This window comes from Felis catus, chromosome E1 (assembly GCF_018350175.1).
Source record: "Felis catus isolate Fca126 chromosome E1, F.catus_Fca126_mat1.0, whole genome shotgun sequence".
Lineage (NCBI taxonomy): Eukaryota > Metazoa > Chordata > Mammalia > Carnivora > Felidae > Felis > Felis catus.
In genome coordinates, this window is record NC_058381.1 from 2,899,911 (window position 1) to 2,915,267 (window position 15,357).

Sequence of the window (15,357 nt, forward strand, 5' to 3'; positions counted from 1 at the left end):
CCGCGGCCGGCAGCGGCCCCGCGCGGCCAGAGCCGGTACTGCAGCGGCCCCGCCTCCGCGGCTCTTCCCCCGCAGCGGCCAGACACCGGCCGGTGCTGTGCCAGACGAAGGACGGGAAAGCGCTGGCAGCAGCCGCGGGGCCCCTTCTGCTCCCTCCCGGTGGGCGCCAGAGCCGCTGCGCACGTGCGCGCAACTACCTACCGCCTCTGGGAGCCTGGACTTCCGTAGACGCACAGCTCATATAAGTAGCAGAGCAGCTCTGTGGGAAGAGCCCGGATAGCTCAGTCGGTAGAGCATCAGACTTTTAATCTGAGGGTCCAGGGTTCAAGTCCCTGTTCGGGCGTCTCACTTTTTTTTTCTTTTCCTTCCCCCCTACGAACCTACAGCTCTTTTTGAATACAACTAATCTCTGTATTCCTTTAAAACAAAACCAAGGAAAAAAAGGGGTAACGAAAATGCTGTGACATGACTTTAAAAATGAAATGAGAGTAACCCCGTCGGGATTTTACTTTTCAGAAAGTAGAACGAACGATAGATAGACAGTGGAGGGAAAGCAGACATGTTTTATGTGAATTTAAGTTTTCCAGTCAGCCACATTGGAAAGTAAAAAGAACCAGGCGAAATTAATTTTAACAACACATTTTATTTAACCCAATGAAATCTTATCATTTTAACACGTACTCGATATTTTAAAATTGTTAATGAAATGTTAACGATGTTCTTTTCAGTACGTACTATGTCTTGTAACTACGGTGTGTATTTTTTCCTTCACAGCACGTCTCCATTCACAGTTCAGGTGCTCCGAGGCGGGGGTCCACCGCCTCCAGCAGGTATTTGTGTTTCCGTTTTCTGTGAATGGCAGACACGCAAAATGAGAATATCAGTAATATGTACCCTCCCAAAGAAGGCCCATCGCGAGTGGGTTCCATGGTGTAATGGTTAGCACTCTGGACTCTGAATCCAGCGATCCGAGTTCAAATCTCGGTGGAACCTTAAGTTTTGTACCACCGGAGTGCTGTTATATTTTATGAGCTTGGGGCAGGAGCGTCATTCGTCACCTGAGAGGGTCTGAAAAGCCAGCGAGGATGCTGTCCTTTGTTTTTAAAAACAGACCAGGTAGTTGGAGCCTCCAGCACACCATCAGAACATAAAACCGTCGCTTAAATGTATAGCAAGTTGCGCTAGTCTTTGGGAGCTACTGGTATTTGAGGACACGTTTAGGCACAGATCAGCTATGAGGAACTTGAGGTTGCTTCCGCAGGTCCCATCAGGTCTTGGCTGACACAACCCGAGGCGGTCTGGAATACCAGAGAGTGGAAGGTGGTGGTGGCTTGGCTGCAAGGAGTCCTCGTAAAAACAAGGGGGGCGTCCCACCGGGGCGGCGGGGGGCGGTCAGGACTTCTACATGGGGGTACACAGGCCACCAGAAAAACTCCATCTTGGCAGCGGTGGGATTCGAACCCACGCCTCCGAAGAGACTGGAGCCTAAATCCAGCGCCTTAGACCGCTCGGCCACGCTACCTGCGTGGAAGACAGTCCTCCCTGTAGTCCTCCTAAGAGACTAGAAGGAGACCCCGGGCTCGGGATGGTTGTATTAGATCGGCCGGCCGGCCCTCTTGGGAGATCGCGGACCGGGAAGCAGTGGACGGCGAAACGGCCCGGCCGGAGGAAACAAGAGACACACCGATGTTTTACAACGACACAAATTTATTTTCCTGGATGGGGCCGCATCTGGGAGTGGGGTGCGCCTGGGCCGGGAGCATCCCCCAAGCGGGCAGCCGCAGCTCTGTGCTCGCTCACATTCGGTTGCTCTCTGTCCCCGTTTCTTCCACCCGTGCGCGTCCGCACTCCCACCTGGCTCACGTGCTTTTGTCCCGCTACTTCTCCCAGGCAGGCCTGCGAGGTCGCAACCGGGCGCTCCTGGCATGCCCCGCCCAGAGCCCTCACACCCCTCTCCCTCCCCGCCCCCCCCACCCCCCCACCCCCATGCTAGTACCCGTAAGCCGTCAGACGCCGCCGCCCGCCAGGTGGCTCTGTGGCGCAATGGATAGCGCATTGGACTTCTAGTGACGAAAGAGCGATTCAAAGGTTGTGGGTTCGAATCCCACCAGAGTCGATTTTATTTCAGGGTTTGTTTTTTTTTTTCCGCCCCCCTCCCCTCTCTCTCCGACTTTTTCTTAAAGGCTCCCATCCCCTTCTCCCCCTACCCTATTTCAGTGTTTTCCACCTGGTTTCAAGCTCCAACCTCAGTCTCCGCTCTGCTCTCTTCTTTACTTACCTGTCTGCCCCGGGGCTTGGGCCATGGAGAGCAAGACTGGGGGGAGGGGCGGGAAACAGAAGGAAAGGGAGACAGAAGTGGGCGTGGACGCCGAGATAAAGGCAGGCCCCTGGCTCGGGGACACACGGGGATTGAATAACCACTTTATTCCATGCACTAAGGACTCGGGAAGGGGCTGGGTCTGGGCCGGGGGCAGAGAGGGTACAATCCTAGTCGCAAAGGGGGCAGGGAAAAGGGACAGAAACCGGGGAAATATATATTTATATAGATACTCTAATATAGACCACATCTCACCCGCGCGCTGCGCCCGCGCGCCCCGCCGCCCTCCCCAACACCTGCTCGCCCCGACGCCCGGGTCCCTCTGCTGCCCTCGGGCTGGAGTCTCTACCTCACCCCCAGCCCCCACCCCCACCCCCCGCAAAGCTCAGGGCCAAGGTCTCCAGAAGGCGGGCGGCGGGGGCGGCGGGGCCTTGGGCGCCCCGTCTTGTCTGTGCGGCGGCGGCGGCGGCGGCGGCGGCGGCAGCAGTCCGGTGAGGGGCGCCGGCGCGCCGGGATCCCCGGCGCGGGGGGAACAGGGGGACGGGGACCAGGCGCAGCGCGGGCTAAGGGGGCCCTGGTGCACTGGGGGGCGCTGGTGCAGCGCGGGGCCGGGCACCGGGGCGGCGGGGTCCAGCGGTGGGCGCGGCGCCTGGGGCCTCGGATCTACCGGCTCCAGTCGGGGCGGCTTGGGGCGCAGGTAGACGTGCAGCGCGGAGAAGAGCTGGGCGCGGGCGGCCGGGCTGGCGTCGTGCGCGAAGGCCGCCAGACGGAGCAGGCACTCGCGGAAGCCGGACAGGTAGCAGCTGGCGAGCGCCTCGGCGTCCTGGGCTGGGGACCGGGGAACCCCTGGAGCCGCGGCCGGCGGGAGGACGGGCGGGCAGGGCAGGGACCCAGCAAGGGCGAGGGAAGGGGCGGGGCGCAGAGATAACCGAAGCCCGACAGACGCACAGAGACAGAGACCCAGAAGGACGGACAGAGGGAGAAAATGAGGGAGACACAGAGACAGACACGCGCGGGTGTTATTAACCTCGCCTCGGAGCAGAGCCTACCGCTCCCCAAGCCCACCGTCCATCGCAGGGTCCGCCCCAGCTGCCCCGGCCCCGGGCCTCCGTGAATCCCCCCTCCCGCCCTCCGCTGCCCCACCCCCCCGCGCTGTACCCGGGGGCTCCACCCGGCTCCGCTCCCTCAAGTAGCCCACGGCGAACTCCAGTATCTCTGCTTTCTCCAGCTTCGGGTTGCGGAGGTTCTACAGACGGGAGGGGGAGGGCGCAAAGACAGAAAGGGGTGGGGAGAGAGGGGGAAGTGGCAGGGGGAAGAAGGGAGGGGGGAATGCGGGAGCTGGGGGGTGCCCCCGATCGCGTTTGCGCGCCGCTCACGGAGCGCGCGACCGACCGAATGCGGAGTGGAGATGACGAGGAACGGCCCTGGGAAACCTCGAGCCTGGAGCGTCCAACCCGAGGGGGCGAAGCCCACCCAGAGTTGAGGAGCGGATTGTAAACAGCAAACCCCAGGGACTGAAATTAACCACCCTGCAGGCTGTTGGAGCGGATGCGGGGGAAGAGGAGGGAGCATTTACAGACCCCAGAGGTGGAAGACTGACCCACCCTGGGAGTGAAATTTACAGAGCCGGGTGTGAAACTTACAGACCCCAGGGGTGGCCATGAAGAGCACGTTCTGAGAGCGAGAGGGGGTCTGGGATGGGACTCCAAAGGCGGGGCTCGGGTCGGGATGCCTTGGGGCCAGGGTCGCCAGTGCAGCACGTGTCCCCACCCCGGTAGGAAGCCCTGGGACGCGAAGACCGGATGCCTGGGGGTCTGGGGACGGCGGAAGGACTGACCTGGTCCCGGGTCTGCTCCAACAGCAGGAGCCTCAGCTCTTCCAGGCTGCGGTTGATGCGGTCCCGGCGCCGCTTCTCCACAAGCGGCTTCAGCATCTGCGACCGGCAGGAAAGGGAGAGCTGGCCGACCGGACCGAGACTCAGCGCGGCCGCGCCGGCGTTTGGGTCCCCCCCCCCCCGCCGGGTCGGTCCCGCGCCCACCCCTTCCCCAAGACCCCAACGAGTGCCTAGGGCCAGGCCCATCGGGTCCCTCTCCGCTCCCCCTCCCAAAGCCCCTAGGGTCAATTTCTGTAGCTCGCCTCCTCTCTCTCTCTCTCTCTCTCTCTCTCTCTCTCTCTCTCTCTCTCTCTCGTCTTCTGCACTCTCCTCTCTGTCTTGTCCTCCCTCCTCCCCTGTCTGTGTCTCGCCTCCTCCTCTTTTCTCTCTACGTCTCCGTCTCGTGCAGTGTCTCTGTCTCAGTGGAGAACTTTGGCGGGGGGGGGGGGCCTCTTTGCGCCCAGACACGTGGACACGTGGCCGCAAGGTGCCGGCCTCTGAGTCGGCGGCCCTGAATGTAAAAAGGGAGATACTCGGGGCTACCGCGCCTCTTCTCCCGCTAGCCCGTCTATGCAGTCGTCTTTCTCCACTGGTTCTAAAATCTTCCTCCCGAGGTCAGGCCTCTGGGGCCAATGCCTTCCCGGCCTTCTCTATAAGAAGCTGCACTGGGTCAGCTCTGGCTCGCGCAGCAGGCGCGGAGCAAGTGCCTATCCTCTCCGCTTTCCGTTTCCACCCACCTCCCTTAGCCTGAGCCCCCCTTATTTATTCCACTCGAATTCCGGCCCCCTCCCACGCCTTGCAAGCCGCAAGGTGCCAAATCCCATTACCCAGACCCAAGACCAGTACTGCCGCCCACGCAGCCCCTGCTCTGACCCCATCCCCATCCTCATCTTCGCCGCTTCCTTCCCAGCTCTTGGTTCCTTGGGTCCCCCGCACGCACACCTCTCCCCTTTCCAACCCTGCGTCTCCAGCCTCTTCCCTCACCCAGGGTCTCAGGGACGCGGTCCCCTGGCCGGACCAGGGACCTCTGCTCCCTCCCCTCACCTCTCACCTTGGGGCCGTCCCTATTCTCCGCTCGATCCCGAGTGACCATCGCTCCTCCGGACCCTGGTGTGGACCGAGCCCAAGCCGGCCTTGCACCTTATATCCCGCAGCTCCTGAGTTGGGTGGGGTGGGGGTTGGAGCCGGGCCCGCCCCCTTCGGCCCCCGGATCCCCCTCCGCTAGGCCAGGAGCACCAGGCTCCCGGAAAGGGGAGGAGCGCAAGGGGGGAGGGGAAGAAATGAAACTGACCTAGGAGTGTGGGAAATGAGGGGCCAAGGCAGCATTGGCTGATTTAAGGACCCTAAGGCTGTATAATGAGGCGGGACTCCGCTGAAGGGAGAGGTTGTTAGGGAGAGAGGGAGTTGAAGAGCTTTGGGGACAGGACTCTGGAATGAAGTTCGGAGTTCCCCTCCTCCACCACCAAACGAGGCTCTCTTGGGAGCTCACTGTTCCCCCACCGACCCTCAAATAAAAGTTGGCACCCCTCAACCCTCCAGGCTGGATCTTATACCCCTTCACCCCAAATTCGCCTCCCGCTGGGTGGCTCTGTCCAATTCAACTGGGGCTCTGCCTGGAGGCCAAAGAGACGCGCAGTTCCATCTAAGCGAATGTTAATTCCATTCCCCCCCACATTGCGCGCACCGGTCTAGGCTTAGGGGATCCATACTGAGATACGTACTAGAGACCCAGCGGATCCAGTGGAAGAGAGGATGTGTTACCAAGCAGCAATTACAAAGGCAGAGCGAAGTAGGAGCCGGGCAAAGGGTCATACAGACGGATGGCTGGACTGGGGAGGAAGGGGACCCTCGAAGAAAAAAAGGAAGCAAGGCTTGGAGTAGGAGGTGGAGAGACCTATCCACTTAGAAGTATTTGACTCAAAACTAATTATAGGAGATCCAGGTCTTTGTCCGCCAGGACACGGGACACAAGGAGTGCTCGTGCCGCTTGCTCCCCGGGGACCCCCGTGAGGATAGGGGACCAGGGAGCCGACAGGTTTTGTTTTGGTTTTTTTAGGGACCAGAAAGAGATGCAAAAAGGGATCAATACCCACCTCAAACCAAGAACATGACCCTCTGCAGAATGATGCGTGAACAGTCGGAGGCTTCAGGATAAAGTGTCTGAGAAGAAAAAAATCAGAGATTTAACGGGACAACCAGACGGCCCCGGACAAGGACACGGAAAGACAAGAGTGCAGACCGGTTGGAAGATAAGCTTCGCAGTCAGAGGCGGATGAGGCCTTCCGAGCCGTCCCAGGGCCTCTCCACACGTTGTGTTGTTGGGTTTCTCCCCCCCCCCCCAACCCCCCCGCTTTCTTTCTTTCTCTCTCCCCGCCCCGCAGCCTGCCCTGCCAAAGCCCGAGCCCGGAGAGACACAGACCTTGGGGAGAGTGCTCCCATTTGGGGTCAGGGCCGCCAGCACATCCCACCTCCCCCCTACCTGGGCCAAATGGGAGCGCAGATGTGTGGCTCCCGGCAGCCCCCGTCGCCCCCCTCCTTGGGAACCTGCGCTCGGGCGGAGTTTTTCTCACCTGCACGCGAGGCTCGGGGCCCCGGGCTGTTCGCACCCGGGTGTGGGGCCGCCCCCCGGCCATATGGGGCCACTTTATGGCCCGGCGGCCGGATCCGGGCGGGAGGAAGGATGGCCTGGCGCTCCACCCACGTCAGCTATTCGGGCCGCTCCTTCGCTGAGCCCCTGGCCCACACCTTCTCCCGGACCGCGGTGGCCTCAACGTCTTACAAGTTCAGGTAGGGCCACCAAGGGCTCGCTGTCGCTTGCATTGGTGGTTCAGTGGTAGAATTCTCGCCTGCCACGCGGGAGGCCCGGGTTCGATTCCCGGCCAATGCACACGCTGACTTTTTTTTTTTTTTTTCCCTCCCGTTGGCCCCAAATGGGGAAGAAATCTGCCTGAGAAGTTTGTCTATTTAACTCATCTTTTTTACCATAAGGTAGAGCTTGACGCTCTGGATGGAGATCCGGAGGCCGAAAGTCCTCCCACTGCCGTCCTCCCAGCCCGCGAGTCCTGCGGCCTTCCACACCCCTCCCTCCGCCCCCGGCCCCGCATCTCCGCAGGCGTCACCCTGAGAAAGGACACGCCGCTCGGATCCCTGCCCCGGGGGTCCTCCCACCCTCCGCGGGGGAGGGGCGAGGCCTTCCCGCCCTACGCGCCCTAAGTCCCGGGCCCTTCCGGCCATTTCTCTTCCTCGCCCTCTCCATTTTCTGTCCTCCCTGAACTGCGCTTTCTTTTTCTAAGTCCGTGGGTCCTGGTCTTCCTGTTATCGCGGTCTTTCTGCGCCCCCGCGGCCGCCCCGGCGTCTCTATCTCGGCATCTCTCGCGTTCCTGCCAGCTGTCTTAGCGACGGCCGTGCGCCCTCTCTCGGTCTCCAGCTGTCTCCGTGCGTCTCTTGCTCCGGGTCTCTCCTGCGCGCCCGGGTCTCTCATCTCTCTCGTCTCTCCGGGTCTCTGTCGCCTCCCGGCACTCTGCGCTCCCACGCTCCTGCCAGCCCCTGGGAAGCTCGCTCACACCTCGGTCCCTCCCCGCCCCGACCCCGCCACCTCCCGCCCCGCCCCTTCCCGGGCGCTTTGATCCCGCACGCGTCGGGCCGGCGGGCGGCCGGGTGTCCCCCGCCAGCTGCCGGCGGCCACTTGTGAGCAGAGGGGAGGCGGGAGAGGGCGGGGCGACCCTGGGCCCCCCGGCCTGCCGCGCTGCTGCCCGCTGGCCTCCCTCCGCGCCGCTACCCGGGCTCCCGCGGGCCCGGGTCCCTGGTTCGCGGAGTCTGGGTCTCTGTCTGGAGCTCGCCCTGCGTCTGTGTCTCCGCCTCCGGCTTCTGCCTCCTGTCTCTCTCAACCTGTTTCGGCTGCGGCTCTCGTGTCTCTGGATTGAGTCAGGGACCAGGGATGCTCTCTTCTCTACTCAGGCGCGATAGCGACTCCCAGAAGGAAACTGTGCGACAATCTGGGCATCTGTACATCTGTGTGCACAGCCTCTCTGTTACTCATTCAGTCGATATTTATGGAGTGCCTCTGTGTGCCAAGTATGGTTAGGGCTCTCCCGAAGCCCTACAGCTTGTGGGGAGGGGAGCTAGAAAATGAAACATCAGATGGTCATGGGGGGGAGGGGAGCGGGGGTGGGGGGACAACCGGACATGGCAATGGCTTGAGAGTAAAGTGCTGCTTTCCTCTGGGGGGTCAGAAACCAACTGGAGGAAGAGGTGGTATTTAAGGCCAAGGAAGAAACAGGCGAAAGGAAACAGCAGGTGCAAAGGCCCTGAGGCAGGAATGGAATTTGCGGGTGGGCCCTAGAGAAAGAGCGCCAGGGTTCCTGGGCCGGAGGATTTGGAGTACATCAGAGGCAACAATGGGGAGGCAGGCATGGCCCACCACACAGGGCTTTGCAAGATCGGAAATGACTTTGGATTTTATTCTTGAAGGCAGTGGGAGGCGAGGGAGGGTTTTCATCAGGAAAGCCACGTTCGCCGACTTCTGTTTTAAAATGACCGCTTCGGCTGCCGTGTGCAATTGGGAGCAGGGACGACATTTGGGTTGCAGGAGCGGCCTCCTGGGCCTGACGTGATGTGACGGCGGCTTGCGTGAGGTGGTGGCCGGGGCGAGACACGTGAATGGGCTCCCTCTGGGGTTTGGGCTTCAGTCACTGGGCGGTTGGTGGTGCCTTTTATGGAGATGAGAGGCACCAGGGCAGTGGGGCCGTGGGGAAAGTTCGGTCGGTCGAGATCCCCTTAGACATCCGAGCGGAAATCACAGGTAGGCCAGGGATGTAGAAAGTTGGGGGTCAGAGATGGAAGGTAAATATGGGGGAGTCCCGGGGAGAGAGGCGGCTTTGAGAGGGGCTGGAGCAAGGAGCCCTGGGGCACCCCAACAATTGCAGTCCAGGCTGAGGGGGAAGAATTGGCAAAGCGCCTAGGGGGTTGGTAGCGACCAGAAGGAGAAGAGAGCGAAGTAAGCATCAGTTTAGCATCTTGGATGTCACAGGTGACCTGGGGGGGGGGGGTGACTGTACACAATCCCAGGCCCCTGGGTCAGCTCGGGTGGGTTGATGGAAGAATGGGACTGAAGGCACGCAGACCGCGGCCTTCCATCAAGCAGACCTCTCCATCCAGTTCTGCTGTGAACGGTGAGCGGAACGCGGTGTGGCCCGTAGGGGCACAGGTGCCCCGGGGCTGCTCTTGGGAGGTGGAGGGGTGCAGGAGGGCAGGGGCGGGGGGGGGGGCGCCGGGAGACTCCAGGACCAGGTAGGAAACTCAGCCTCAGGTGGTAGGGGAGACTCCTCACCCACAGGGAGATGGGGGGAAACTAAGGGCGTGCGTCAGTTGGGGTGCAGGAAGGGTGACACGGGTTCTCCTGGTTCCTCTCCTTTCCTCCGAGAAACACGAGTCAGGCTCGCTGCTGGAAGGGAGAGGGCTCAGGGGGTTTGAGGAGAAAGAGGGCGTGACGGGGTCATTTTGGAGAGGCGGCCAAACCTCGGGGGCCAGAATAGTAGGATTTCTAGGCAGGTGGAGAGTCCGTTGCAGATGTGGGATCAAAAGTCTCAAGTTCAGGGGCCAATTTCACCACGAGGAGAATTAAGTGCATGCTTCAGAAGCCCCCTCGCTTCCCCCCACAGGCTCCTGGAAGGGCCCTAGCGATGCATTCACCGGGCCGTATGCTTCTGGGACACCTGCGAAAGTGAGACGTTTTAACTGTAGATGGTAAAGACCTCTCTGTCTCTTCCCACTCTGCCTGCCTCCGGCGCGTTGGAGTGGCTGCGGCCAGTTTGGGGATCCAGGTATGGGATCAGTCAGCCTGGCTACCCCGGGTGTCGGAAGGGTTTCCGGGAAGCTGCCATCATCACCTGTGTCCGTCACGGGGCTTCGTGCCGCGAAGGCCCAAAGCCACGAGACACGTGCGATGGGAATGTGTCCAGTGGCTCGCGTCACTCTAAGCGCGTGGACGGTAGGCGAGAAGCAAAATTTGAAAAGGAACCAGTAGCTGGTCTGTGGAGGGATGATAGGGACGGGCCAGCAGGTCGGGAACACACATAGAAAGCGGGGTTTCTGGACTTCCGTGACCTCTGCCAGCGTTTTCAACTTGTAAGTTGTCGGGATCTCGTTTCGCTCTAAGTAATGACTTGTGTACCCACCTTTGTATTCTTTTCCTTAAAAGCCTCTCTCCAAACCGTGGGAGTCTTCAGGCTCCCCAGACTGGAGCCCAGTTGGCATGGGGCTGCACCATTTTCTGATTTTCTCCGGCCGTGGCTCCTTTGCCGATAAGGATCACGTGGCTGTGAGGCCACCCTCCAGACGGATGCCCAGTGTTTCGGGGGGTGGGGGGTGGAGGGGTGCGTGCGCCCCCGCGGGCCTGGGTGCGTGTCCTTGCACCTGGTGTGCGTCTGGGTATCTGGGCCGCCAGCCTCTTCCTGGCCTCCCTCTCAACAGCGGGCCTCATCTGGGCTTGGGGGAGGGGAGCTCGTGTCCCACACGCGCTGGGCCCCTAGGGAGGCGGGCCGGGAACTGAGACAGCGCAGCTGGTGAAGTGTCCGGGCTTCCCCTCCCCCGCTGAGCCGTCTCCCCAGGCCAGGGCTCCAAGACTCAGCTCCTCCCTCTTTGTTCTTCAAAGGGGAGGCTGGCTTCCTGGGACCCCCCCTGGGTCCTGGGTAGGGGGAGTTCCTGGAGGGTTGGGTCCTGGAGGGGGGGGGTTGGGGGGTTGGGGGTTGGGAAGTAGGAGGACCAGGCCCCTGGGCCAAAGGAAGAATCAGGACAGAAGACCCCAAGTAATCCAAAACAAGACGGGCTCATCCTTTTGTTCCCTTAGGGGGCCAACCGTTCTTGTAGGGGAAGCGGGCCGAGGAACGTTGTGTAAAACCGATGTGTCCAACGGTGGTAAGTGCGGTGGAGAGAAGTGAAGCAAGGGGGTAGGGAGTGGAAATTGTACTCTCAGAGAAAGACTCATTGAGAAGGTGAAATTTAAGAGGTGAGAGTAAAAGCTACTGGGACACCTCTGGGAAGGGCGCTCCGGGCAGAGACCAGCCGGCAGGAAAGCTTTGAGGGAAAACACGCCTAACTGGTCCAAGGAGCAGAGGGCAGCCTCTGGCCGGTGACGGTAGTGCGGGAGTTGAGATCAGAGAGAGAAACGGGGCGGGGGCACTGATCGGCTAGGACCTTCTAGGCCGTTTCCCGGTTTCCCGGGAAGGACTTGGGCAGGACTCTCCCACTCCTAAAGAGATGAGAAGGCTTTGGAGGGCTTCTTCCTGCCCGCCCCCCCCCCCGCTTTTTTGTTTTGTTCTATTTCTAGCATTTTTAATTGCTATATAATGTCAAACCTCCGCAAAAGCCCATTGTTTCCGTTTGTCCCATTTGCTTTGTCATTTCTCTCCAAAGACAGCATGCATAGAAAATACTCACTTTCCAGGGTTGCTTGGGTGGCTCAGTCGGTTGAGGGTCCAGCTCCTGGTTTTGGCTCAGGTCATGATCTCATGGTCGCCGAGATCGAGCCCCGGGTGGGGCTCTGTGGCTAGCAATGTGGAGCCTGCTTGGGATTCTTTCTGTCCCTCTCTCTTTCTGCCCCTCCTCCACTCCTGCTGTCCCTCTCTTTAAAAAAACAAACCTCAAAAAAAAAAAAAAAAGTATTTGCTTTCTGAACCATTTGGAAGTACACTGGAGACATTACGCCCTCTTGCCCCCAGTTACTGGGTGTGTCTTTCCCAAGAACAAGGACATTCGTAACGTAACAGTACAGTTATCGGTATCAGAATATTAAAGTTAATATAATACCATTATTTAATCCCCAGTCCATATTCAAATTTCTTCAAGTGTTCCAGTGATGTCCTTAATAGCTTTTTTTTGTCCTGATCCAAGATGCGGTCCAGGATCGCATGGTTGCATTTAGTCACTGCGTCTCTGCGGTCTCATTTAATCTAGAAGAATCTATCGTTAAATCTTCACAGTTTTGAAGAGACCAGCATGATTTTGGAGCTGGTCCTTCCGTTTAGTTTGTCCGATGGCTCTTCACGGTTAGAATCAAGTTGTTCAGATTATGTATTTGGGGCAGGAACATCCCAGAAGCGACAGCGTGTCCTTCTGAATCATGTCAGAAGACGTGTCAATTTGTCTCAATACCGAGAGGCTGACTTTGATCACTCAGTTGGATGGCATTGGCCACATCTGTCCACTGTAAAGTTATTAACCCCCCCACCCCGAATAGTAATTAATATGTGCTTTGTGGGAAGACACTTTGAGACTCTTCGCTGCATACAGCCCATTAAAGTTCAACCACTACTCCAGTATCCGTTGATGACTTCTAACTCCAGCACTGTTTCTACGTTTATTAGTTGGGCAGTTGACTATAAAATATAAACAGAGCTATCCCCTTCCTTCCCATTTTATTTCTTTTTCCTGTTATGAGCTTTGGAGTCTCGATTCAGTGAATCATGGTCCACCACAATCATATTTTAATGCTCAGATTGTCCCAGATTTAGCCAATGGGACCGCCTTTAACTGTAACCCTGAGCCGTTGGGTCTCTTTTTAAAATAGATACGCGAGATTCTTTGAGCATTTCTTTCCTTTCCTGGGCAACAAGATGTTCCAAGATCGTCTTATAATTCCCTAACCTGGAACCAGCCTTTTTTCCTAGGAGCCCTGGTTCATTCGAGCGGAACGCGGTATTTAGTAACCAAGATCTGGGCACTTGGTGTGCTCGTTGGTTCTCGTGTATCTTTCCTTCTAGGCTCTCTCAGTGGAGCCAGCTAGGAGATATATGTATATCTATATGTGGTGTATGCACACACATTTCTTTCTGTATCTACACACATTAAAAGCCATGAATTCATTTTGATATCCCATTGGAAGGCTTCAAAGAGAGGAAGGACAGAATCTGATGTATGTTTTAAAAGGATCACTAAGCCCAGTGTGTTCAGAGGAAGAAGAGGAGAAGCAAGGAAATAATTTAGGGGCTATTGTAACAATCTGGATGCAAGATGTGGGGGCTCGGACCAGGGTGTAGTGGTGATGTTTTGACAAGCAGTCACGTTTTTTAAAACCCGTTTTAATAAGAAATCGTGACTGATTTGATGTGGAGTGGGTGTGTGACAAAGAGAGAGAATCGGGGGTGATCCTGAGGCTTTTCCTCTGACCAACTGAAGAAATGGAATTTTCCATTACTGAACTAGAAAGTGCAGGTGACGTTCATTTTGGGGAGGCCAAGAATTTGTTTGGCCAATTTATTTGTGATTCCCTATTAGATATCCAAGTGGAAACGGTAAGTAGGTAATAATATATATGCATCTGTAATTCGGGGAAGAGTTCTGGAGCCGGAGATGAACATTCTGGATGTACTAATGTGTTATTCGTTGATATTTATAAGAGTGAGTACTGATAGAGAAGAGGTTGGAAAAGCGAGCCAGTGGGAACACTCCGACATTCAAGGATCCCGAAGGTGTTGACCCACCAAAGGAGTCTGTGTAGGAGCTATTCATGATGTAGAAGGAGTATCAGAAGGGTTAGGGTGTCCTAGAAGGCAGTGAAGAGAGCGTTTCTAAGGGGGAGAGTAAGCATCCGTGTCAGCTGGTGCCAAATAGCGATCAATGGGTTTAGCAATGCGAGGGTCACTTGGTAAACTTAACAGGAGCATCTTGGAGGAATGGGGTGGGGGGAGGCACTTGATTAGAGGGGGTTCCAGAGAGAATGGGGAGACGGCATGGGGGAGAGTGGGTGTATGGTAACATGCTTTGCGGGAGAGGGGAACAGAGACGTGGAGTGGTAGATGAAGGGCCTCGTGGAGTGGGGTTGAGAGGAGGGAGACAGAAACAGTCTCGGAGGAGACGGGCAGGGGCGTGGGTCAGGGAAGCGGAATACGCCGGCGGTACAGCACTGGGCAGCGTGCTGGGCTCGGTGACGGGGAGGAACTCAGAGACGCGGTTCAAGGACACGGTCGCCAGAGCGTAAGGCCCGCGAGGGGGCGCTCGCGGGCTGGTCGCGCGTGGCTGAATCCCGAAGAATAAAGGCCGGATCCTTCCCGGGAAAGGAGGCGCTAGAAAAACAAAGGCCTTTCTCCTCCGAAGGCAAGAATAGCCACTCCCAAAAGTACGCACGCTGTGAGCAGGATTCGAACCTGCGCGGGGAGACCCCATTGGATTTCGAGTCCAACGCCTTAACCACTCGGCCATCACAGCCGCGTGCGGCTTGGGGCCTGCGCCACTATAGCTGCCTATCAACGGGCCCGCCTCCCGCCGGCCCCGCCTCTCCGCCTCGAGACGTCTGTGCGCGTGCGCCTCCCCGCGGCAGTGCGGGCCTCACCTCCTCGCCAGCCGCCGGAGGCCTGCGGAAGGGGCGGTTCTCGCGTTCTCGCTCCCTGCCCCAAGTCTCAGGACGGCCCCAACAAAATGAGGCAGAACCCGAACCCAAGCCCAGGGCGCCGTGCCCTTGAACGCATGGGATGCCCGCGCCACCCTGGTTCCTGAAAGCGAAGTGGGGGTCGGCCTTCCGATTCACGCTAAAAGCGCGCGGGAGCGGAAGCTCAAGGTGGAAACGGCTTGGTAAGAATAAGAATCTCTGGAAAGGCGCCACAGAAAGACCCTTCGGGAAGATTGGAGAGACGCGTTGCCCTCGGAGCAATAATATACCGCTTTCTGCGGACCCAGGCACCGCTGGGATTCGAACCCAGGATCTCCTGTTTACTAGACAGGCGCTTTAACCAGCTAAGCCACGGCGCCGGCGGAAGGCGCCGTGCGCCTGGAGATAGATCAGCTTCTCGCGGGAGTCAGTGCGTGAGAAATATCACAGACCAAATGTTGCCGCGGGTCCCCCGTGACCCCCGTTACAAGATTTGTTCCCCCCCCCCCCGCCCCGGCTCCTGAGCCGAAGGGTTAACTCCCCGCCCCTCCTTTCTCCCACACCCTGGGAGACCAGTTCGACCATGGATGGGCACGTGACTTCCCGTCCCTTGGCCACCGAGACCCGGCCGTCTCCGTGCGTTGGCCGGCTGGGTGGGCCTCCCTCCCCGTGGGGCACCTGTCCGCGCTGGAACTCGTTCAAACCCTAGACTCAAGTTGCCCCTCATCTCCCGCCCAGGACAAACCCAGCTGGAAAGGGTGTGGAAGAAGAGAAGGCAGGAGGTCGCTCACCCTCGCCACCACC

The 15,357-nt window shown here is 58.6% G+C and overlaps 1 protein-coding gene and 7 non-coding genes across 11 annotated transcripts; 4 read left to right on the forward strand and 4 right to left on the reverse strand.

Annotated features, from left to right (window-relative positions):
- Positions 1 to 270: 270 nt before the first annotated feature.
- On the forward strand, positions 271 to 343 carry TRNAK-UUU. Its single transcript has one exon. It is a non-coding gene; the product is annotated as a tRNA-Lys (tRNA).
- Positions 344 to 921: 578 nt separating this feature from the next.
- On the forward strand, positions 922 to 993 carry TRNAQ-CUG. The gene has a single exon. It is a non-coding gene; the product is annotated as a tRNA-Gln (tRNA).
- A 447-nt stretch (positions 994 to 1,440) lies between these two features.
- On the reverse strand, positions 1,441 to 1,522 carry TRNAL-UAG. The gene has a single exon. It is a non-coding gene; the product is annotated as a tRNA-Leu (tRNA).
- Positions 1,523 to 2,029: 507 nt separating this feature from the next.
- On the forward strand, positions 2,030 to 2,116 carry TRNAR-UCU. Its single transcript is given in 2 exon segments — positions 2,030 to 2,066; positions 2,081 to 2,116. It is a non-coding gene; the product is annotated as a tRNA-Arg (tRNA).
- A 260-nt stretch (positions 2,117 to 2,376) lies between these two features.
- On the reverse strand, positions 2,377 to 7,745 carry HES7 (hes family bHLH transcription factor 7). Of its 4 annotated transcripts, XM_019817116.3 has the most exons (5): positions 6,761 to 7,745; positions 6,284 to 6,350; positions 4,155 to 4,250; positions 3,476 to 3,563; positions 2,377 to 3,163 (listed from the first exon to the last, which is right to left on the reverse strand). In XM_019817116.3, the coding sequence occupies exons 3-5, from the start codon at positions 4,248 to 4,250 to the stop codon at positions 2,703 to 2,705; spliced, it is 645 nt and encodes a 214-aa protein (XP_019672675.1). In that variant the 5' UTR covers positions 6,284 to 6,350; positions 6,761 to 7,745; the 3' UTR covers positions 2,377 to 2,702. The 4 variants fall into 4 exon arrangements, with proteins under 4 accessions (XP_019672675.1, XP_044900887.1, XP_003996240.1 ...); XM_045044952.1 differs by lacking the exon at positions 6,761 to 7,745 and having other exon boundaries at positions 6,284 to 6,513; XM_003996191.5 differs by lacking the exons at positions 6,284 to 6,350; positions 6,761 to 7,745 and adding an exon at positions 5,242 to 5,373.
- On the forward strand, positions 7,007 to 7,077 carry TRNAG-GCC. The gene has a single exon. It is a non-coding gene; the product is annotated as a tRNA-Gly (tRNA).
- A 6,566-nt stretch (positions 7,746 to 14,311) lies between the features above and the next one.
- Positions 14,312 to 14,393, reverse strand: TRNAS-CGA. Its single transcript has one exon. It is a non-coding gene; the product is annotated as a tRNA-Ser (tRNA).
- Positions 14,394 to 14,859: 466 nt separating this feature from the next.
- On the reverse strand, positions 14,860 to 14,933 carry TRNAT-AGU. The gene has a single exon. It is a non-coding gene; the product is annotated as a tRNA-Thr (tRNA).
- Positions 14,934 to 15,357: the final 424 nt, after the last annotated feature.

Coding starts and splice junctions, on each gene's coding strand:
- HES7 (XM_003996191.5), bottom strand. CDS start 5,283: ATGGTCACTCGGGATCGAGCGGAGAATAGGGACGGCCCCAAG. Junction 4,251..5,241: donor AGAATAGGGACGGCCCCAAG/GTGAGAGGTGAG, acceptor TGCCGGTCGCAG/ATGCTGAAGCCGCTTGTGGA. Junction 3,564..4,154: donor TGGAGCAGACCCGGGACCAG/GTCAGTCCTTCC, acceptor TCCCGTCTGTAG/AACCTCCGCAACCCGAAGCT.